Below are 23,461 nucleotides of genomic sequence, written 5' to 3'. Positions count from 1 at the left end.
GCTATTTTTATTTTAAAATCAAACCACTTTCAGATCTTACAGCCATATGTGCATGCCATTACTCTGATCCGTCGATCACTAGCTCTTTAGAGGCTAAAAGGAAAGTTAGCCTCTCTGGGCCTCTGGAAAATAGAGAAGTTGGAGTCAGTTATCTGTAGTATTTCTTCTAGCTCTAAATTTTAATCTACAAATGTGAATATATAATTATTCATTTAAAGGTTTCCTTTATTTGAATCTGACAGTTAATGTCTAACACAAGTGTTGTATATGCATAGGTGTTACTGTGTCCAGCCTCTGTGTTGTATTTGCATGACGTAGAAATGCCATATCACCTCGGGTGTGATTCCAAGTGCAGGTACTTGGAAAAGTGTGTTTGGTTCACTGATTACCTTTCTGTGCTCAAGAAAAGGTAAGCTTTCACCTTTGTTTTACCAGAGGTAGCTACCCCTGAATCTCCAAAGAATGTCCTGGAATCATCGATGGTGAATGGAGGTTTAACGTCACATTCAAGAGAAAATGGGGCAGGTGCCGCACAGCAGGTGCCTGTGCAGCGGAAGAAACTCCTCAAAGCCCCAACTCTGGCCGAGCTGGACAGCTCTGACTCGGAGGTGAGGCCCCACGGCCCCCCATGTCCCGATTCGGGGTCAGGAGGCGAGTGCCCTCCGACCGGTCCTCGTGTTGCTCCAGCTGTTACTTAATCTCTTCCCATTTTTCAGTCAATTAAAGTTAGGTTTAAAATTCATTCATTTAGCAGGAAATGAAACAGTGGATTACTTACTGTTATTTAATAAAGGCCAATACAGTGGCTGTAGTTTATAGAATAACTTGTGACATACATACGTAGTCTTAGATTACAGTGGGGTTAAAATAAGTCAACAGTTTTCAAACCTATATTTTCTTAAATATGTTTCCCTTTGTTTTGGGGAAGGAAAAAAAAAAACATCTTCATAGATTCTTCCCTCTCTAGAACACACACACACACACATCCATACTGAAGCTTCTTTCTGTAATAGTAACACCAACAGACAAGTCCGCCAACACTGCGCCCATGCCCTGCAGATCCTTCCTGTTCCTGACGTCGGTGCTCCCAGATCTCTGCAAGCCTCTGTCTGCAGCGTCAGTATTGTATGTCTCCACTACCGGACCCTCAAAGTCAGCTTATAGAAAATGAAATGATTTCCCCGCCCCCTGCCAAACCAGGCCACACACAGCAGGCTTCTCGTCTCCTGTCTGCTGTCTCGGTTGCTGGCTCCATTCTCTCCTCATTCATCCAAGTTAGAACTTGAGGAGTTATTGTCTCATAACGCCCTCACCGGTCTCCACACGTCATCCAGCAATATCAGTAATAACAATTTTGCCACTAAATGTTTTTCAAACTTCAAGCATAGTAAAGAAGTATTCTTATTAACTGCCCAATTCAGTGCATGCGCTCTCTCATCAGTCATATCTTATCTTCCTTCTTCCTAGCTTCCCTGATTCCATCTTGCAAATACCACCAGGGTCTTTGTCTTTGAAACCGTTTGAAGGCATCCTGCCACTTACAGGACTAAACTCCTGTCCCTGAAGAAGCTGCGTCAGAGCCTGTGCCATCTGGTGCCTGCAACGTCACTCTGCCTCAGTTTACCCTTCAGCCCCACTGGGCCCCTTGCTCTTTCCTGCTCACTCCCTTGTTGCTCCGCTCTGTGCATCTGCGTGCAGCCTACACCCAGCTCCTCTCCGATTCCATTATAACCTTCTGATCCGTCTGTTGTGTTAGAGCACTTGACCCTTTGTAATATAATTGTCCATTTATTTCTCTCTCTCACCAAGTGCAAGCTCCCAGGAGGGAAGGTGCGGAATTCACCTTATATTCCCAGCTCCTAATCCCCAGCAGACACTCACATATTTAAAGAAATTCATGCTAATCTGTGAGAACAACAGTTTAAATTAAAAGAAGATCTAGTGGTTAGCCACTAGAACTGTGATGATTGAAATGTAAATTATATTAAATAAATGTAAAACTCAGTTCATTGAGTTCTCACGTGTGGCTGGAGGTGACCAAGCTGGACGGTGCCGACACCAGTGCCGCCCTCGCAGAGTCTGTTGGAAGCACCTGTGTCCAGTGCAGGGAGCGCGCCGTCCCATGTGTCCAGGACCCCCTTCCTGTCCTTTCTTCATCCTTCACTGCCCTGAGCTAGAATGCCCAGGCCATGAGGAGGGCAGTGGACAGCCTCTGCAGTTGTCTTAGTTTTCCTCTTCGTGAAAATATTGTGCCGATGCCCTAAATCCAAATCTTGAGATGATTTGCTAGACACAGTTCTCTTAATCAGAGCGAGGCTGTGTTTGCGTGCCTGCCCATTAGTTAGAAAGGAAGTGTGAAATACGGTGCTGAGAAGTGTTGAGCCTGGTCTTTGTCTGGCTGCTGGTCCAGGCCTGGGCAATCATGGCTCCCATGATTGGGAGTAAGGTGGGGACCTCTGATTTCTGGAACAGAGGGAATGGTCCTGGGCCAGGACTGGAGCAAGCACACCCCTCCGTCCTCTTCCCTTACAGCTGATGCTCTAAAGTACTAAGGAGGGGCAGGGCAAAGATGCTGAATGTGAGAATGCCTTACATTCCTTCTTTTTTTAAACTTCTGAATATAGAATTTTAAAACTTCTAAATATGTTCAAACTTTAAAATTTAGAAAACACAGATGAGCAGAAGCCTTTAATTCTAAACAGCTATATTTCAAACTTGGGCTTTGTGATATAGTTTCAGTAGAGGTTTTTTTTTTGGTGCCTTCTCTGAGGCTCCGTAGAGTTTCTTTTGATGAAACTCGGCTTTAATTGTGGTAGATTAGTTGTGTTCATCCTAAAAAGCTTTCTTAACGTTAGCCTCTTTAAGATTATCTACCGGCTGGTTAAAGCCAACTCAGAAAGATGTCTCTTGTAAAGCCTGATAATTAACCGATGTTTCTATAGACATGAACGAAGCACCTTGAGACTCAAGCCGGGTTTCCTTACAGTGTGAGTTAGTCAGGAACGTGCCGTGGGCTCTGGCTCTGCTTTGTGGACAGGACACGAAGACAGGTCCCTTTGTGTCAGCCACCACCGTGTCCTCCATCTGAGGTCTCCTCCAGCTCCAGAATGTGGCAGTTCTGCCCATAAGTATGAAAGCGGAAAAGAGGCTGAGGAGTCCTGCCTTCTCTAAATTGATGGGTGGGTGTTCTTTTCCCCACCTTAATGAATTCCTGATGTCAGGGAATTCCTAAACCAAGACTGATTTATCTCTGGTCCTATTTGCTCACTTATAAAAATGGCTATAGATACTAAGACAGATATATCCCACATCACATTGCACAGTGTCTTCATTCACATTTTATAGTAACGTTTTTTCACACTTTTTTCTTTAACTCTTCTATTTTTCCTTTTCGCCAACTTCTTTTTCTTCCAATGCCTCTCCATTTTTTCCATTCATATATTTACCAAATGCCTTCAGTAAGCAGTAAAGGGACAGCAGTGTAATAGGCTTTGTCCCCTTGCTCATAATCCAAATAGGAAATAAGAAGCATACACTGAGTCATTACACGTGTTTGGTGAGTGCTCGCGGCCTGCCAGGCACCTTTTGAGCCACCCGTGTGTGATGCCACCAGGGGGCTGGGGGCTGGAGAAGCCTCAAGGACAGGGAGGACCTGGGCTGAGGAGTCAGGTGAGGAGAGCAGTGGGCAGAGGGCTTCCACTGTTTGTGGCACGTGCCAGGCCACGTCACAGCCGGTCTCCTGTTTCTCCCCTACTGGCGTGGACTTCCCCTGGGGGTGGAGGAGCGGACTGACCCCGCCTCTCTGACTTGTCTAAAGCATTCCTGATGGAGGTTGCACAGGAACAAAGACTTAAGACTCAGGCCTGTAGTGGGAGGACAGTAGAGGCCAAATAACGAAGAAGCTCAGAAAAGGCTGGTCTTACTCTTTTCTTCCATCCCCTCAATTTTATCACCACTTCCCCATTTTTCCTCCTTCCCTCCCATTTATTTAGTGGCTTCCAAAATTTTTTTTTAAGGACCAAAACTTTTTCTTCACATCAAAGCTGTAGAAGTACAAGGCGGGTCAGCTAGAAATGGAGGCGGGGCTAGGCCCTGCCCTCCGCTCCCTACCCCGCCACCTCCCCATCTTCATGCCTTTTCCATTCTCAGAGGAAGTGTCCCCTAGGAAGTCCCAGCACGCCTGACACTGAGCTCGTCCCGCTGCGGACAGGGCACCGTACTCACTCCTGGAGGAAGTGCTGCTGTGCACGATCACACGTCTCCTGCTGGCCTTGCAGTCTCTCCACCGGAGGTTTTTCCCTCAGGTGTAAGAAATACCTTCCAGGGGAATTCTCTGGTGGTCCAGTGGTTAGGACTGCAGGCTCTCACTGCCAAGGGCCTGGGTTCAATCCCTGGTTGGGGAACTAAGATCCTACAAGCCATGCGGCGTGGCCAAAAACAAAAATTAAAACAGACCAAAAAAACCCTTTCAGCCACCAGAATGCCGACTGTATGGTGAACTCTTTCATACATGATCTCATTTAATTTTCTCTTCCACAGAGACTTCATACTAAGAGGTAACTGCCACCGTTCCAGGGTAGCAGCTCTGCTCACCTCTGCAGACATATTTCATTTGATTCCATTGTGCACCACAAAGTTCCTGTTGCCCCTTGCTGTCTTTGAGGTTAACTTAAACTTGGGCCCAAATTATCACAAAGAACAGGTTCCTGTCTAAATATTCCCCATTGAGTAGTGAATTTCCCTGTAAAGAGTCAATATATTATTATGTCAGATATTCTTATGAAATGGAATATTAATGGATTATTTACTTTATCAACATAAACTCAGCTGCTTTATGTAGAAAGAAAAACTCCTTAATCCTGTTCAGAGCCATGAGATGATGACTTGCCCTCAGTCTTCTTAATGCCCTGCGTCCTTTGTTCCATCAAGGAAATGCATTTTCTTCCTTTCTGTCAAGTGAGACCTCCAGTTGCAGAACCAGTAAAGGGACTTTTTTTTCTCTTAGATTTACCCAGCAGCTTTGTGCGTTTAAATTATAATAGTTAAATAATCAGCATTAACTACAAGCTTGAATTGATGTCTTTAAAAGTTTCTAGTTGTGAAACTGGGCTATTGGTAGTGACCCAGAGACCTTATACCCTGCTTGAGGCCATAGGAATAGGTTATCTAATCTGCCATTTTGCCAGAACTGGAACTAACCCATGTTTTTTACTTAACAAAATATTATGAGCATTTCCCCATCTGATTAATCCTTTTTCAACATGATGCCAAATATCTGTGTGGTATTCTATCATAATAATTTGCCATATTATATTTAACCAGTCCCCTGTCTTTGAACATTTAAGCTGTTTCCAGTTTTCTGTTATTATAAATAACAATAATATTGTGAACATCCTTATGATACATTTTTGCTTTGAATTATTTTTCAGGATATTTCTAGAAGAATGTTTGCTAGATGAAAGAATGTACATATTTATAGCTTTTGATACATATTGCCAAGTTCCTTAAAGAAAGCTCTAATATCTACTTTTTATTGAGCCAACTCTATGTTATACTTTAGGTATTATAAATTGATCAGACCGTAGAAGTAGCTATGATCCTTATATAAAAGATAAGGAAACAGACACACAGAAAGGTGTTGTCTTTGAACTAAGATTGTTAAAGAGTAAATTATAGAGACGGATTTGAAACCCAAGTCTAACTCCAAAATCTGCGTATCTCATAAACTTTCTAGTATTCCAACTAGCAGTACATGAGAATGCTTGAATTTAAAATAACTTAAACTGGAAAGGGGCTTAGAAATCTTGTTCAACGTCATTACTTTTCAGTGAGAAAACTGAGCCCCTAGTAGAGATAGAGACCAACTTTAAAAAGTCAGACAAATTTTCAGTAGCAGAATCCCTGCTAAACCAGACCTCCCAACACCAGATCTTTTTCCATCACTTTTTTTTTCTCTTCCTAAAACTCTAAACCTCAGTGTTTCTTGCTTATCTTTAATAATCTCTGCTAGCCTATCCCAAGTAACATTTTAAAAATCAAGATAAGCTTTGATTGGAGCTATATCAAAGCTTTCAGTAGGAAAGCTAAGCAAAGGAGCTGTATCTGTGCCTTCACTGGGATTCTTTTCAGGAAGAGGGAGATTTTCCTTCCTGTTAAGTGAGTTAGGTGCCCAGGCTGGCATCTGAGACAATTCTGGCAGCCTTCAGTGACAGCACCACCCTAGGAGCAAAGCTGCGGGACTTCTGACAGTGACCTCATTGCATCCAGGACCTGATTTAAGAGTCACTGGTCAGGACATAGAACTAGAAAAGGCCTAACTTAGTGTCAGAGACTAGTAACTTGGATCAGACAATACAAATAAGCAAATTTCAGAAACCAGACCAGGCTGTAGAAAAGACTAATGTTAAGAGATGTCAGAGACCCATTGAAACACCTCAGCCAGGCAGAAAGTGTTTAGTCAATGGGAGTGGACATGACAGGGACACCACACGCCCCCTGGTTCCTTTCTGGGCATTTCCGTGACTCCTCCGGGGCAGGAACTAATCCTGGTGAAGATTAGTTTTCTTTCTTTCTTCCTTTCTCTCTTTCTTTCTTCTGTTCTCTCTTTCTTTCTATAAAGTAAATACTTTATAGTTGATGTATAATATTATACGTTACAGGTGTAAAATACAGTAACTGACAATTTTTAAAGGTTATCCTCCATTTATACTCATTAAAGAATATTGGCTATATTCCCCATGTTGTACGATATATACTTGTAGCTTATTTTATTTTATTTTTAAATTTTATTTATTTATTTATTTGGCTGCATTGGGTCTTCATTGCTGTGCGCGGGCTTTCTCTAGTTGCGGCGAGCAGGGGCTACTCTTCATTGCGTTGCGCAGGTGTCTCATTGTGGTGGCTTGTCTTGTTGCGGAGCACAGGCTCTAGGTGCGCAGGCTTCAGTAGTTGTGGCATGCGGGCTCAGTAGTTGTGGCACACGGGCTTAGTTGCTCCATGGCATGTGGGATCTTCCTGGACCAGGGCTTGAACCCGAGTCCCCTGCGTTGGCAGGCGGATTCTTAACCACTGCGCCACCAGGGAAGCCCTTGTAGCTTATTTTATACATAGTAGTTTGTACCTCTTAATCCCCTACCCCTCTATTGCCCCTGCCCCACTGCCTCTCACCACTGGTAATCACTAGTTTGTTCTCTATATCTGTGAGTCTGCTTCTTTTTTGTTATATTCACTAGTTTGTCGTATTTTTTAGATCCCACATACAATTGAGATCATACAGTATTTGCCTTTCTCTGACTTATTTCACTCAGCACAGTGCCCTCCAAATCCATCCATGTTGCTGCAAATGGCATAATTTTATTCTTTTTCATGGCTGAGTAATATTCCATTGTATGTATATGTGTGTTTGTGTGCGTGTGTGTGTATATATATATATATATATATATATATATATATATATATATACACCACATCTTCTTTAGCCACTCATCTATTGGTGGACAGTTAGGTTGCTTCCATATCTTGGCTACTGTAAATAATACTGCTGTGAACATTGGAGTCCATGTATCTTTCTGAATTAGTGTTTTTGTTTTTTTCAGATACATACCCAGGAGTGGAATTGCTGGGTTATATGGTAGTTCTATTTTTAGTTTATTGAGAAATCACCATACTGTTTTTCACAGTGGCTAGACCAATTTACATTCTTGTCAATAGAGTACCAGGGTTCCCTTTTCTCCACATCCTCTCCAGCATTTATTTGTGGGGTTGTTTTTGTTTTTTGATGATAGCGATTCTGACAACAAAATGACAGGTGTGAGGTGATAGCTCATTGTGGTTTTGATTTGCACTTCCCTGATGATTAGCAGTGTTGAGCATCTTTTCATGTGCCTGTTGGCCACCTGCATTTCCTGTTTGAAAAAATGTCTGTTCAGTTCTTCTGCCCATTTTTTAATCTGTTTTTTTTTGATGTTTAATAGTATGAACTGTTTATATATGTTGGATATTAACCCCTTATCAGTCATACCATTTGCAAATACTTTCTCCCCTTTAGTAGGTTGTCTTTTCATTTTGTCAGTGGTTTCCTTTGATGTGCAAAAGGAAGTTTAAGTTTAATTAGGTCCCATTTGTTTATTTTTGCTTTTATTTTCTGTTTTAAGAGACGAATCCAAAAAAATATTGCTATGATTTACGTCAAAGACTGTTCTGCCTATGTTTTCCTCTGCATTTAGGTCTTTAATCCAGTTTGAGTTTATTTTTTTAATGGTAGGATTACTTTTCAAGTAGTCTGAAAGTGGGTGCAGCTGCCTGAGGTGGGCATGCATGGCCAGAGGACCAACCACAGCTTCTGGGAGCAAATCCCAAGAGGCCCTGAGCCACACCCCATCCCCGCAATGGCCCTGTCTCCCGCACTGACCTGCATCCGACCTGCCTGCCCAGGACAGGCTCTTGGCTGTTCTCAGTGGGAGGATTTCAGACCAGTAAGTAGTGGGGTGCAAGGCATGGACATGTCTCAGACTTATGTGAAATTAGGCTGTAAAAATGATTCTAGGGAAGGTTGGCTGAAATATTTCCGATGGGGATGGTTTCTGCTGTTTGTTTCTAGCTCCCACCTCATAACTACTGGAAAGTCCTGGTATGACTCCTTTTTTCTTTTCCTATGAGATACTCTTAGCTTTTATTTCCTTTTTGACCTTCCATAAGCAGAAGGGGATTATGGTAGTTCTTGCTGGCTTTTCTGGAGACTTGTGTGACCTCCAGCGTGTCTGGGGTGAGGCTTTGCTTACGTTGCCTGGCTTGTTCTTGGTGGTGAGTATCAAGAATGCAGAGGTTGCTGCTCAGACTGGCTTTGTTTGGACTTTGTGGTTTACAAGGCTTTCTTCTTCTCTTGTTCCTTGGCCAGATCCTTCGTAGTGAGGCGTGTTCAAAACTAGTGCTTTCAGCAGTAGGTTTTAGGTAAAGCCAGTTTTTAGTGAATGGCTAATTCTTAAAGTCACCTTAACTAAGTAGGTCAGAGAGAATTTTCGCTATTTGTTTCACATAGTCATAGATTAATATATTAACCTAACTTTCTTGTATATTTAAAAATATTTAGCAGTTTTCTATACATATTATGGAAATAAGTTGTCTTCTAGTTAATGTATATCCCCTGTCACGTAGTAAATAGTAAATTTTTCATGAATAAATATTATACTTTATTTTGGTATAGTCTAAAACAAATTAAGAAGGTCTCTTCTCACTGGTAATAGGAATTTAAACTTTATTTGGCACAATGCAGACATTTTTCTAGATTCATATGACATTTCATGAAATATTTTTCATTCATTCAAATATTTATTCATTACTTAGTAAGTGATGGATTTGGTACTAGGTAACAACGATGAACAAGATACACCACACCTATCCTTGTGGGGTTCCAAGTCTATTACTTTTATAAATGTGTTAAATACTCCACTAATGATAATATTAATCACCATTTCTTGTGTGCTAGGTAATGTGGTAAGCATTTTAAATGTGTTCTCAGATCTGTCCTTGCAGTGACCTATGGAAATTATGAAACTAAGATAAGAAACTTGCTCAGTGTCACATCTCTCTAATGAGGGACAAAGCCAGGGCACAACCCAGACATGTCTAATTTTAGATCCCTTCTAGCTTGTCTCCAACCTGCCTTGAACCTTTGACATTAAAATTTGGTGCCTCATGTTAAATATTTATGAGTGAACATTATTAATTAGCATGAGATCTCTCTCTCTCTCTCTCTCTCTCTCTCTCTGTCTCTCTCTCTCTCTCTCTCTCTCTCTGTCTGCCTGTGCCTTTCTCAGGAAGAAACTCTGCCCAGGTCAGCCAGCAGCAGTGCATCTCCCTCCTTCCTTGAAGCTCCCTTTCTGGAGGCTGTGTCCACAAGGAAGAGTGAGTATTTGTAGTACAAAGAACTAGTGTCAGATGCCTTAAAAAACATACTTGACCTAAAAAAGGGAATCCCAAAGTGCCTTGTTGTCATTTGGGGTAACTAGTTAATTAAAGAACTAACCCTGGCATTTCACTAGTCAGGAAGAGAAATATTGTTATTTTCCTAGAATGACATCATAAGGTAGGGCTAAACTGGCAGTTGGGTCTCAGATTCTCACCTTATAACAAATCAGTCACCTTTGGGCTTACAGATAGTAGTTGTAGGGAATAGGTCAACTGTCTGTATGTATTTTTTAGATTAATTACCTCCTTATCTAAATTTAAGCCAGAAGCTCTGAATAATCACACTTGTTATCCCCCCTACACACACACACACACACACACACACACACACACACATCGTTACCCACGTACACGTGTAGATAGTAAAAACACCTTTATAACTCTTCAGGCAATACAGAATCTAAAGTTAAGTGATTTAAAAAAATACTATTGGTAATCTTTTCATTTATAAGACCAATATAAAAAATTAAAAATTATATATTAAAGGGGAGGATTCTGGGAAGATGGCAGAGTAGGAGGCGCCGGAATTTGTCTTTCCACCTAGACAATAATTGTAGTGGTAGAATCTGTCTGATGTAATTATTTTTGGAACTCTGGAGTTTGTTGAATGCCTAAAATTTCCAGGGTTAATTTCAGTAGATTTCAGCTCATAGCACAGTGGCAGCTACTCATCCCCCACCCCCAGCCACATGACAGGCAGCTGTGTGCTGTTCTTAGAGCAGCTTGCAGGAGCCAGGGTGGACAAAAAGGACCCTGTCCTCCAAATATTGGGGATCTGTCCTCTGATTGCTGATTACTGCTTCTGATTTCAAAGGTGCAAAGAGGCAGGCAGCCATTGTTGCACTGTTGCTAGCTTCACCCCCTCCCCTCTAGCTGAAGTCATCTCCAGGGGATTTAAAGGGCTGGTGCCTTTCCCCCACCCCTTCATTTTTCATGTTTCCCCTTTTGAGTGTGAAAAGCCTAGAACATTCAAAAACAATGGCATATGCATATGGGAGAATTAGAAAGTGACTATGAATGCCCAGGGAATGGCTCATAAAAGACCTGAGGAAATCTTAAGTTTACACCTCAGGCTGATCTTCAGAGATCAGCCTTCAACAGTAAGAAAAACAATAAACAAAAACAATAACAAAACCCAACAAACCCTGGGGAAGGGGAAAATCTGACTTCCAGAGTTACCACATTGATAAATTCAAATGTTCAGTGTTCAACAAAAAATCACAAGGAATATAAAGAAACAGGAAAGTATGGCTCATTCAGAAGAACAAAATAACAGAAACAGGTCCCAGAAAAAGACCTGATGACAGATATACTAGACAAAGACATTAAAACAACAATTTTAAAGATGCTCAAAGAAATAAAGGAAGATGTGAAGAAAGTTGAAAAAAACAATGTGTGAACAAAATGGAAATATCAATAGAGAGAAAACCTAGAAAGAAACAAAAAAGAAATTCTGGGGCTGAAAAGTACAATAACTGATATGAAAAATTCACTAGACGCATTCAAAGACAGATCTGAGTAGGCAAAAGAAAGAATTAGCAAGTGGAAATTATCAATACTGAAGAATAGAAAGAAAAAAGATTGAAAAAAGCAGAGACTAAGGGACCTGTGGAACACCATCAAATGGACCAACATATGCGTGTGGGAGTCCCAGGAGCAAAGGAGAAAGAAAGGGGCAGAATATTTGCAGAAATAATGGCTAAAACTTCCTAAGTTTGATGAAAGACATGAATATAAATATCCAAGAAGCTCAACTGAGGTGAAGTCAAGAGACCCACACCAAGACACATTACAGGTATCCCCTGCTTTTCAAAAGTTCACCTTATGTCCCTTCACTTTTACAAAAGACCTACATTGGTACCTGTTTTCACTAACTGAAAGAAATCAGCAGAGGATTTTTGCTTTTACAAAAAAAAAAAGCTGAAAAGCAAAAATAGTGTTCAGGGCTTCCCTGGTGGCACAGTGGTTAAGAATCCACCTGCCAATGCAGGGGACACGGCTTCGAGACCTGGTCCAGGAAGATCCCACATGCCGCAGAGCAGATAAGCCCGTGCGCCACAACTACTGAGCCTGCGCTCTAGAGCCCGCATGCCACAACTTCTGAAGCTCACGTGCCTAGAGCCCGTGCTCCGCAACAAGAGAAGCCACTGCAGTGAGAAGCCTGCGCACCACAACCAAGAGTAGCCCCTGCTCACCGCAACTAGAGAAAGCCTGCGTGCAGCAACGAAGACCCAACGCAGCCAAAAATAAAAATAAATAAATTTAAATCTCCAGCCCAATTTTCTAAAAAAAAAAAAAAAGTATTGTTCAGCCTTTGCATCAGGCCACCATAACTTTGAACTGTGTCTGTGAGCATCTGTGCTTTACCTTGATTTATTTTGTGCATTCATTAGCAAGATGTGTCCTAAGGTATTTGCTTCTTTGCTTTATACCATTTCAGTTTATGAAAGGATTCATAGGAATACTCTTTCAGATAGTGGGGGAAACCCGTATATTCAAAATTTCAAAAGACAAAGAATCTTGAAAGCAGCAAGAGAGAAGAGTGTCATCACACACAAGGGATCCTCGGTAAGATTTTCAGCAGACTTCTCATCAGAAACTTTGGAGGCTAGTAGACCCTGAGCCACTATATTCTAAGTGCTAAAAGAAAAAAGTCATTAACCGAGAATCCTATATCTGGCAAAACTGTCCTTTGAGAGTGAGGGAGAAATCAAGACATTCTCATATAAACAAAAGCTGAGGGAACTCAAGACCATTAGACCTTCCCTTCAAGAAATGCTCAACAGAGTCCTGTAGGGTGATATGATAGGACACTAGACAGTAACTCAAAGCCATATGGAGAAACGAAGATCTCAATAAAGATAAATAGATGGGCAATTATGAAAGCTAATATTATTATAACAATGGTTTGTAACTGTACTTTTTGTTTTCTGCATGATTTAACAAACTAATACATTTAAAGAAAAAAAGAACTATTAGTATAAAAGCTAGTTTTACTGTAACTTTGGTTTGTAATTCCAAATCTTGTTTTCTATATAATTTGAGAGACTTAAGCATTTACAAGAATTATTAGTCTGTTTTGGGGCAGACAATATATAAAGATGTAATTCTGTGACACCATGAACTAAAAGGGATGCGGACAGAGCTGTATAGGAGCAGAGGATTTTTGTGTTACTGAAGTTAAGCAGGTATTAATCCAAATTATAGTGTTATGAAGTTAGGATCTTAAATATAATCCCTATGGTAACCACAAAGAAAATAGCTATAGGATATAAACAAAAAGTAAATGAGAAAGGAACTTAAACATTTCACTATAAAAAATCAGCTAAACACAAAAGAGGACAGGAATGCAGAAAATGAGGAACGAAATGCTATAAGGCATATAGAAAACAAATAGCACAATGACAGAAGTAAGTCCCTTCTTATCAGTAATTACTTTCAATGTAAATGGATTAAACTCTCTAATCAAAAGACAGATATTTGCAAAATGGATAAACACATGATCCAACTACATGTGTGTACAAGAGACTCCTTGAGATGCAAAGACATAAACAGATTGAAAGTGAAAGGACAGAAAAAGATATTCCATGCAGAGAGTAACCAAAAGTGAGCTGGGGTGGCTACCAATTGATTAGAAATCAATAACAGAAGTAAAGCTCTGACAGCAGAAATGATTTCTGTTGTCCTCCTTATGTTTCCAAAATGTGAATCAGACCCTGAGACATTCTCCTTTTAAACCCTGTCCCCAAATATTCCTAGGCAGAGGAGCAGTAGCATATATAGTATTAACATTGAAGCTGGAATTTATTTTTTGAAATTTAAATAAAGCTTGATTTAAACCTAAGGATAAATATGTCTTGATACACATCAAGAAGAAAGAGTTTTCATATTTTATTTTCAAAAAGGAGAATGTAAAAGGAGGGTACACTTGAGAATTTTGGTATGATTTGACACACAGAATACATAATTTTTACATGCTTTTAAAATAAAGCCCAAGATCTATTTCTTGAATTTTTTGCTCTTAAAATTTTTTATTGAATACAAGTCTTTTGTCCAATTAAAAAAATTTTAAATAAAGCCTGACTGTTCAATTGCAAAATTCTGTGGAAAATAACATGGCATTTGTATTACAAATCTGAGAGACTATTTATATTGTGTTTTATGCATGAATTTGAATGAATGTTAAAAACTGTTTTTTCCTTTTCCTTGCTATTTATGTAGCAAGTTTATCTTGCAAAGATTCTTCTATAACAGTCCTTCCAGTATCCCCCTAGGGACCTCCAATCTTAATATACCTCTCCAACAAAATAAACATTTCATCTTTGAATGCAGTGTTTGTCACAAATGACAAAGGGTTTTCTGTTAGAAATTCAAAACCTAAGTTTTTTTTATGAGAGTTGATTTCAATGTGGTTCATTCCGTTTCTTTAGACCCTCCAAAGTTCTTGCCCATATCCTCCACACCCCAGCCAGAACGACGGCAGCCACCCCAGAGACGACATTCCATTGAAAAGGAAACACCCACTAACGTGAGACAGTTCCTGCCAGCGTCCAGGCAGAGCTCCCGGTCTCTCGTAAGTAACCGACAGACTCTGCAGAGTAACTTGTGAGCAGTTAGAGGGTCTGGAATCATTAGCTTCCTTGAGAAGCTTCCAAAAGCTAGACTGAACTTTAAATAACCTTATTGGTTTTTAGTAGCTACAGAAAACCAAACCTAAGAGTAACCCAAATGAAGTCTGACCATTCTTTGTTCATTTAAAGTACTTTTTTTTTCCCAGAAGACTTATTAATGGTTGAAAGTATGGATATTTATTAAAGAAATACTTTCTTCCTTTCAAAGGGCATTAATCCACTTAAAAATTGTTGAAACTAAACAGAAAACTTAGTGAAGTCTGACTACAGTAGACTCTTTTATTGAGGCAGAAGTCCAAGGGGAGAATTTTGATCCATGAAAAACCATTGTTCATTGTTTTCAAGCATGTTTTGTGATATTGGAGCCAAAGCAGCTATTTGGACGGGTTGACAGTTTTTGCTGTTTTCTGGAGACTTCCAGGCTCATGTAGTGGCTACTCATTTCTCAGACAGGGGATGTGGCACACAAGGCCCTTCCAGGAAGAGCTAACAGGTCTGCCAGCCAGAGGAAGCCTGCGAAGATTCTTTCTGTCCCACTTGACTTCTGAAATACTTGCAGGCAAGATGCAGGGCTTCAGTCAATAATTCTACCAGCAGCCAACCCGATACCTAATCGTTCTTCAGATTCTCATGAATAAAACACTGGACTACACGCAGTCCATACTTTTAGGCTGTGATGAATCATCAGGGGTTCAAATGAAGCAGTGATAGAGGTCCCTCCGTCCAGGTGAAGGGAGATAGTATGGATCTTGTGAAGAAACGAAGTTTGAACTACACTGATAGTGTTGAAATTTGATCAGTCTTCTCTATTCCCAAATAATGTGATTAAAGAACTAATGATTTCGTGGCAACTCCTGTTAGGATTCCTCTAACTCCTAAATAATCACCACACACTGATATATGGTGAAATACAGCCTCATCAGTGGTTTAGCAACTGAAAAACAGAACTCTAACCCGACAGGTTCAAAGTTTAAAATCCAAAGACTTCTGTTAATAAGTTATTTACCAAAATACACAGTTATTGTCACGCCTGAAAAATACTGTCACAACTGAAAAAGAGAGAACTCCTGTGGTTTTTTTTTTTTCCCACAAGTCCAACGATTAGGAGATTCTTTTCTTCACAGCTTTTCCTAGAAGTCAGTTTAGCATTCAGCTGTGTACCTGGCCTTGTGATCATATGACATCATTGTTGAGGTTAGACTTAAATTTTAAAATTATCAGTATAAAGAAACTGTCAGATCAACTACAAGGATTTTTTGGCTAGTGATGGAAGCTTTACCAAGAAAGGCCCGTGAGGTATATTTCCTGGCGAAGGGGAACTCAGTGTGTGTGTGGTCCGGCTGTCAGTTGTTTTTTGTGGAGAAGGAGAGGAAGATACAACCCACATGCCATGGCGGAGAAGGGGCTCAGTGAGCAGGCAGGGGAGACCTGTGGTCGGCACAGAACTCTGCCCCCGAAGTGCCTCGAGACACCAGCTGAGACAAAAGAACCTCCAGGTCAAAGTCCTGACTTTTCTTGCCAGTAGCTTATCTTGGGAAATCCATAAAATCACACTCCTTTAATGGTAGTGCCATCTAGCTTGGTAAGTATTGTTTTTAAAAGTATGATAATTTAAAATTTTAGCTATATTTTAGAAAACATGGAATCGTTTTGTATTTATAAGCTCTCAACTAAAAATGGCAGAAATGTCTTTGTTGTTACTCATTTTCATTTTTATTGTATCTTCCTCCCTTTCCTTAGGATGTTGAAAGTGTAATTCTTTTCATCATTTGGTCAGATGATTGTGGGTGACGCCTCTAAATGAAGGCGACTTGTCTTTAAGTACCGACCGGGGGAGGGGCGGCTGTGTGGTGTATGTTTCTGCATTCGCCTCTGGCCTGCATCCCACGGAGCCCGTGTGCAGGAGACTCAGTGTTCACAGGACAACCGAGTTCCAGAAAGCTTAAGTGTTGCCGTGTGAATTCTGAGGTTCTCTAGGCATGGTTGGGCTCCTGATTGATACATGTGGATGCAGACGATGGCATGGACTTGCATGTGGAATCTACCATTAACGTCCTCCATGGTGTTTGTTTTGTTTCATGCTCTGTAATCGCTATTTGTAGGTCACTCATGTTCAGCATTATTTTCTCCTTTTCTTTTTCCCCTGCCATTTTCTTTTCCTTTATCTATTGTTCAGGTTCCTAGGATAACCAGAGTATGGCCAAGGACACCTTTCCGACCACTTTTTTCTACCCTTCAAACAGCTTCTCTGCTCGGCTCTCACCCTTTGGAGGCAGCCTTGTTGGGGGTAGCAGGGGCTATGTATTATCTGTGTGAGAGAGCTTTTACCAGCAGGTGGAAATCCGCAAAGGTTGGCCTCTTTCTGCTGGTTCTGGGAATTATTTTCCTCTCTGCCTCTTTGGCAGTGATCCCTCAGCTACCGCACTCTGCAAAAATTAACAGCTTAGATGGACACTTTGCTTCTGACTGTTGATTCCAATCTTTGGTAGATGCGTAGATCACACCATGATCTCAATTGACGGGACGATAGTGAAAGGACAACAAACTCAGAATGCAGCGGCATCAGCACAGAGGGGCTATGGGCGGTGCTTCTGAGCCCCCTGATTGAACCACGTTCCCCCACACCCCACCCCCAGATCAGGACCTTCCCCCAGCCCAGGGCCGCCCCACCCTCAGAAGAGCCGTTGCCCATATACTCAGCTGCCTGGCCAGGGAGGCTCGGGCACTCTTTCTCTTCTCCAGCACCTTTAAAGCTGTGTTGTGATGGTCAGGATATTATGTGGTTGTTATGAAAAAACACCGTGCTTCTCTGTAGAGAGAAATTTGAAGTCTTTTTTAATTGATGTGATTATTTAAAATATTTTAAATAATTCTCATTTTGTATTGTTTTTGAGATTTTCATACAGAATACGTTTTTTAAAGGAAGTATAATAGTTTCCAAACTTAAGTGGGATAAAAAGCCTCGGACCATATTGAGGTTTCCCCTGCCCCCAGTGTGACCCGAGCTGCTGACCTGCTGACCAGGTGTCGGCAGCCGCCCAGCCCGGCTCTCCACAGTCCTCTGTTCACCAGACCTGTCCCGGATAAGCGAACCAGCAGCTGGTTTGTTTTTCTTTATGACCCATCTTGGTTTAGAAAAGAGACTGAATGTAAATGAGGTACAACAGATTCCTTTCTCTTTATTTGCCGTGAAATACAGGATAAATCTCTTCTTTTTTTCATTTTAGATCTGGCCCTGTGAGCACATGGTCAGATGCGGAGGTGGCATTTAATCCTGTCCCTCCTGCTGCTGTTTCTGAATATCTGCTGACATTTTATTTTTATTTTCAACCCTCCCAAACAGTCTGTCTACTAAGTCTACATGTGACTTTAGACAGAGAATTCACCTTGAAATTTAAAAGTGAACTTGAAAAAAGAGTAATTAAACTTAATATTTGCTATTTTTATTTAAATCTGCCTTCCTTTGGTTTATTAGAAACAAAAACCAATGGTTGTTTTGGATAATTGTCAAATATCTGCTACTTATTTATGAAGTTTTTGCTAACCTAGAACACTCTATAAAATATGACCATTTCCACTTCTCTGGCTCAGTAACCAGGTTATACACCATGCTCTCTGATTTCTGTGCTCCCTAACTCTGACCCCTTTTGAATGGTAAATATAACCAGAATATTTAACAAAAACTCAGCCATTTTAGTGACGTACGTAACAGTGAGTTCTAAAGGCACATCTGCTCCTACAGTATATTGTAATCTCTATTAAAACTCTTTAAGATTTAGCTTCCCTTTCCTAAATTTGGAAGCCACACTGAAGCACAGAGCAGCCAGAGAATCAGAGTTGTGCTGCTCTGGTCCCTGGAGTCCATGCCATGAACTGAGGTCAGTGCCTGCTGCAGGCGTGACCCTGCCCATCATAACAACGGGGACTAGGGCTCAGCTCATGGGTAGAACCCTGAGTGCTCTTTACAATTTGGGGCATCAGCATCTCAGCAAGATCTGTTAAGGTTTAATTTGGCTTTGGGGATGTTGAATTAATATTTTTTGTCAGTTGAAAAAATAATGAAAGCTATTCTAGTAACTAATATTTTCTTTCATGTTGCATTAAAGTTTTGTTGTCCTTGGGAAAGCACCAGAATTAAAACATTAGCATTTGACCTGATGGAAGGTATTTTACTAAAGGGTAATCTGCTTGAAATTTTAAAAAAGAACAAGAACACAAAAAAATCCACAATTTCTTATTACATCTGATGGAACACTCTATTTGTGTATGGGTCAAATCAGTAAGTTGGAAGTGTGCTTGACTGGGCCCTTTTATGACTTGAGACTGAGGAGCGGGAACTGCAGGCTGTCTGGGTTGCTGTGTGTGGAGCATCCCCACCACCCAGGCATCGCAGCTGTGACGTTGGCACCATCGCCATCTTCCTAATACACGACAGCCAATCTCAGGGAGTGGTCTTCTGCTTGTTTGCTGGATTCATACATTATTTCACTCCAGCTCAGCAATTTTGTCACATAGGTAACTGTCAGAAAATGTACGATAGTCATGCTTGTTGCTGATGAATAAAGATGACCGTAGGGATACTTCTTATGAACTATGTCAGAAGCTGAGAAAAGTCGCTGTTCAGACGTGTGCAGCTGACCCTACTATCTGTGCACAGTTGTGATGCCCAGCGTTCGGAGGTGAGCCCGTTCCCACACTCTGTTCTCAGGGTCAAGTGAAGCTCAGGAAATATGGGACATGCCAACTTTGAAAGCTCTTCCTGTTGAAAGAAAATTGGGTGATGGTGGGTTTTTTTGAGTATTTCAGACATCCTAGAGCACATGAATTATCCTCCTACCCTCCAGATACTAAGCTCTTCATCTTAAACATTCAATTGCAGGATCTTTTCCAAAACATTTTTAGCAAATTTAATCTTCCCTAAGTTAGCTTGAACAGAGATGATTTTGTATTGATTATTTGTAAGAAGCAGTAGTTCTGCAAACTATTTTTTTTTTTTTTTAGTAAATGCTAATGTTTTTCAAGTTTGCAACCTAGATTTATTTTTGTTTTTCTCTGATTGAAAGACAGAACTAAATGTTAAAACTCCATAAACTGACTGCACTCATAGTCCTGTGCTGTCTCCTTTGGCTTGTTTGATTCCAGAATGCCTGTGCGCAGCACTATTGTGTGTGTGGGCGTGAGTTACAGCGTGTGTACACCGAGGACATCGGGGTTGTGTCGCTCCGCCACAATGGCCCTTGTGAAGCCCAGCAGGGTGCGGGCGCACAAAACCGTTCTGTCTTTCTACTGGGCCCACCAATCAAGCGCAGGGCCGGCTGGGGAGCAGATGGTGTGAGGCTCTTTATTCAGTGGGATCAGTTACATCAACATCTTCCTCCACTGTTGTTAGGGAAACCATTAACATAAGACAGCCAACTTCGATATTTATCGTCAGAGTTCTCTGAGTGTCTCCACATCTGTCCAGTGTGGCCTGTGCTTCCGTAGTTGTTTAAAAGTGATGAGAGATCTGGAGAGCGTGGGGCAGCCTGACGGGAGTGCCTGCTGGCTTCCAGGTCCAGTTCCACTCACACTGTTAGGAGTTTTTAGGCTGTGCTGATGTAACTTACCACTAAATAACGCTTCTCAATATCAATTACTAACCACCTTCTTTTGCCTATTCTGGGTACCACAAATCAGTTTTTAAAACAGTACCAATGTTGTAGATTTGCTATTTATCTATTAGCAGATATATACAACACAAAATGTAAGAATATCTTTGTGTAATCATAGGAGAAAACTGACAGAAATTTGGTTTAGAACAATAACATTTTTTTCCCAAGATTTCAATGCATAGATATGTAGCTCCACTTCATGGAATAGAGATACCTGAGGCAAAACATCTAAACAAATGTGAGGAAATTTTATTAATTGGAAATTTCAGTGGCTACAGTGTTTCACATGGTCCCGGAAGTTTTCTGCCATCTCTTGTCTCAGTGTAATTAGAAATTGTGTGGTCCCCAGAGTGAGCCAGCTCTGCTCCAGTGTTTACTGGGAAACCTCTTTTCTTCTCTGAAGCTACTAACCAGGTGACTGATCTGAAGGGGAACTTTGCCTTGCCAGAAGGGTGGTGGGAACTTCTTATTCATGTGGAATTTTGAATTTCAGGAGGAATTCTGCTACCCAGTGGAATGCCTAGCACTTACTGTGGAGGAGGTGATGCATATTCGTCAGGTCCTGGTGAAGGCAGAGCTGGAAAAATACCAACAGTATAAAGATGTCTACACTGCTCTGAAAAAAGGAAAGGTAGAGCCACTTACAGTTGATGGATCAGCAGGGTTAGAAGATCGGTCAGTCACAGGCATGTCCCCTGAGGACACTGTCTGCTGGCCAGATGGCATAGGACTTTGGGGGGATTCTAGGAGGTAAGAGGCTTACCCCGTGGCAGGCAGTCCCTCTTCTGCCTTGCTCACGAAAGTGAGTATTTTTATTTCTCCCTGAGAAATTGAAAACCAGAAGGTTAAAACCACCATAATAAATAATGGTATGCCTTCATAAAACAAGGTCTGCCCTTAGTTGTTATACTTTTAAAGGATTGTAGAGAAAATGTATCTGAGAAACAGAGAAGACTTTTTCAGAACCTTCTTCAGTTTGATTCCATGGTGGCAAGACCCTTGAGAACTGTGGCCTTTTATTACCATTTAAAGGTAGAATTATAATCAAATACAGAGCAGATTATAATTATCACAGAACCAAACTTAATAAAAGGGTCTCTAAATGCTCTTCTCCCTTTGTCTACTAAACTTTCCACATATAAATGTGTGTACAAACATGCAAATTAGGAAATTAACTATTGGCAATGCCTTTTTCTCCTTTAAAATTTTTATTTTTTAGCTCTGCTTTTGTTGCCGAACCAGGAGATTTTCCTTCTTCACTTGGTCTTATACCTGTCAGTTCTGTAAGAGGTAAGGCTTTTGTAATTGATGACAGCAGTCAAGGATCCACTGTTTCATCATTTTTCTCTGAGGAACAATATTAGAAATAATCCAGTCTGTTATCGTGTGCTGTGCTTGTAAGTTAGTAATAGTGATTGCTTCAAGAGTGGACAATTATTTGATATTAAGCCTGGAAAGTTTCTCTGCATGTGTTTCTTTTCATATCCAAGATAGGTCTAATAATAATATGTCATGTTTGAACAGAAAAAAATAGATGTGACTGTCACGTGATCCCAGGATAGACAAGTAAGAAAATCCCAAACAGACGTAAGTTGATCCTTTCATAGGACACAGTGTAAGAGTTAAGTTTTACAGTGTGATTGTCTTTTTGGCAATCCAGTTGTCTCAATTTGTTACGTTCTGATAGAAGAAGCAGAGAGTCCAGGGGACTTACTGTAGAAATTCACAGCCACGCAGCCTGCGGCTTCTCTAACTCTGCAGTTGCGTTCATGGTTATCACGCTGAGTAACACTTCTGATTTTGTGTACAGGCCGGTGTGCTCACAGTGTTGCAAAAAGGTAAGCTAAGCTTAGTGAAATCACAACTTGTGCTAATTTTATTGACTCTGCCTCTTTAACAGTACTGCTCATTCTCAGTTTTATTTGGGATACTAGATGCGGCTGCCCTCCAAGCCATACTCCACCCTTCCTATCTTTTCATTGGGACCTTCTGCCTTGCAGAGAGGGGAAAGTTGTATGAGGCCAGAAAAACCCTCCACTGGCCACCATCGGCCACTTCGGAGCATTGCCAGGTGAGCAAGGGGCCGGGTCTCCAGAGCATCCTTTGTGAAAGACGAGAGCTCTTTTGAGGACTGTGGTGATATGGTGGGGTTTTGGCTTGCAGGGGTTTGGGTGGGTGGGTGAGTGGGTTGGTTTTAATATAGTTTTGACTTGTACACAAATCTCCAAAACTTGCCAAAGGTCACATGACAAGGGATGATGGCTAGCTCCCTGAAAGATACTTAAACTCACAGTTTAATTTTTTTTCTACTTTGGAAGTAATTACTTTTGTGTGTCCTTTAAAAGTCATCTTTAAAACTGACCTTGTTTTCAACGGAGTTGAAAACTTGCACCTAACAGTCTAATCTTTCTCTCCTTCTTTAGTTTTGAAAAAAATCTTTTTAATCCGGTGTTTACAGTAGTCTGTGATAACTTTGGCTTACTTTCCTATTGTAAAGGCAGAAATAAAGCTTTATGCCAAGAGCTGACAATTTAAAAGAAAAAAGGTGCCCAAATATCAAGCCCTTTGCATTTAACGCAGAGTAAGGTTAGTGTTGGTCCTTAAGAAAGACAGGAGGTCAGACCACACGCTGGCAGGGCCCAGGGTATTGGGGTTTTATGCACCAGCAGCCCCCTGTTTGGGAGGGACACTGGTGTTGGTGCCAGATGCTGGACAGTGGCCATTCTGCATGTCAGGGTCTGTGGACAGTGAGGTGAGGGAGCTGAGAGCCCAGCAGTAACCTGTACCCGAGGTTCCTGCCCCTGTGCTCAGTCCCCATCCTGACCTCTGAGTATGGGCTGCTGTCCACGGGCTCAGGGCAGGCGAACTACAGTCTGTTCTTTCCTGCACTAGCTCTACGTTCCTGTTTGGTTTAATTAAAATAGTGAATGAGTAGATGGTTCCTAGTTATTTCCAAAAACTACCCAAAACATTTATGATGATTTGGTCTAGTTAACTCCAGCTCTCTGGAATCCAAATAGTCAGTCACCCAGATATAGAGAATTGTTGTGGAGGGGGAAGCACATTTGATAAATATGAAAATGAAAAGAAAGTTGGTCCAAAGATAATTTTTCAGGATTTGTCGTAGGATTAAGATAAATTTACTTCAGTTTCTTGTAGTCTGACCTACCATTCTACAGTTAACTAATGTTCATTAACCATGACACAGGGTCA

The 23,461-nt window shown here is 41.1% G+C and overlaps 2 protein-coding genes across 33 annotated transcripts in view; one reads left to right on the top strand and one right to left on the bottom strand.

Moving 5' to 3' along the window:
• Positions 1-23,461, bottom strand: part of PRELID3A (PRELI domain containing 3A) — a 108,861-nt gene that overhangs the window by 4,509 nt on the left and 80,891 nt on the right. For 7 of the 25 annotated variants that reach the window (XM_082417092.1, XM_082417080.1, XM_082417078.1 and 4 more), the window contains one exon: positions 17,752-19,356. The exons of 2 other annotated variants lie outside the window; for them this stretch is intronic. In XM_082417092.1, the coding sequence (XP_082273218.1) occupies positions 19,189-19,356 (168 nt within the window). In that variant the 3' untranslated portion in view covers positions 17,752-19,188. Of the gene's footprint in view, positions 1-16,954; positions 17,407-17,751; positions 19,357-20,727; positions 20,826-20,893; positions 21,071-23,461 lie in introns of those variants that run through there. 16 more of the 25 variants (XR_014251783.1, XR_014251785.1, XR_014251787.1 and 13 more) reach the window with 9 other exon arrangements.
• SPIRE1 (spire type actin nucleation factor 1) overlaps positions 1-23,461 on the top strand; it is a 209,256-nt gene that overhangs the window by 181,420 nt on the left and 4,375 nt on the right. For 4 of the 8 annotated variants that reach the window (XM_082417058.1, XM_082417057.1, XM_082417064.1 and 1 more), the window contains 8 exons: positions 436-608; positions 9,816-9,903; positions 14,397-14,539; positions 16,774-16,947; positions 20,742-20,879; positions 21,468-21,538; positions 22,059-22,086; positions 22,183-22,319. In XM_082417058.1, the coding sequence (XP_082273184.1) occupies positions 436-608; positions 9,816-9,903; positions 14,397-14,539; positions 16,774-16,947; positions 20,742-20,879; positions 21,468-21,538; positions 22,059-22,086; positions 22,183-22,319 (952 nt within the window). The remainder of the gene's footprint in view (positions 1-435; positions 609-9,815; positions 9,904-14,396; positions 14,540-16,773; positions 16,948-20,741; positions 20,880-21,467; positions 21,539-22,058; positions 22,087-22,182; positions 22,320-23,461) is intronic. The other 4 variants (XM_082417059.1, XM_082417060.1, XM_082417061.1 and 1 more) reach the window with 3 other exon arrangements.

This window comes from Balaenoptera physalus, assembly GCF_965194825.1.
Source record: "Balaenoptera physalus genome assembly, chromosome: 12".
In the NCBI taxonomy this organism is placed as follows: Eukaryota; Metazoa; Chordata; class Mammalia; order Artiodactyla; family Balaenopteridae; genus Balaenoptera; species Balaenoptera physalus.
Note: the sequence above shows the minus strand (reverse complement) of the source record. Positions and strands in the feature narration are given on the sequence as shown.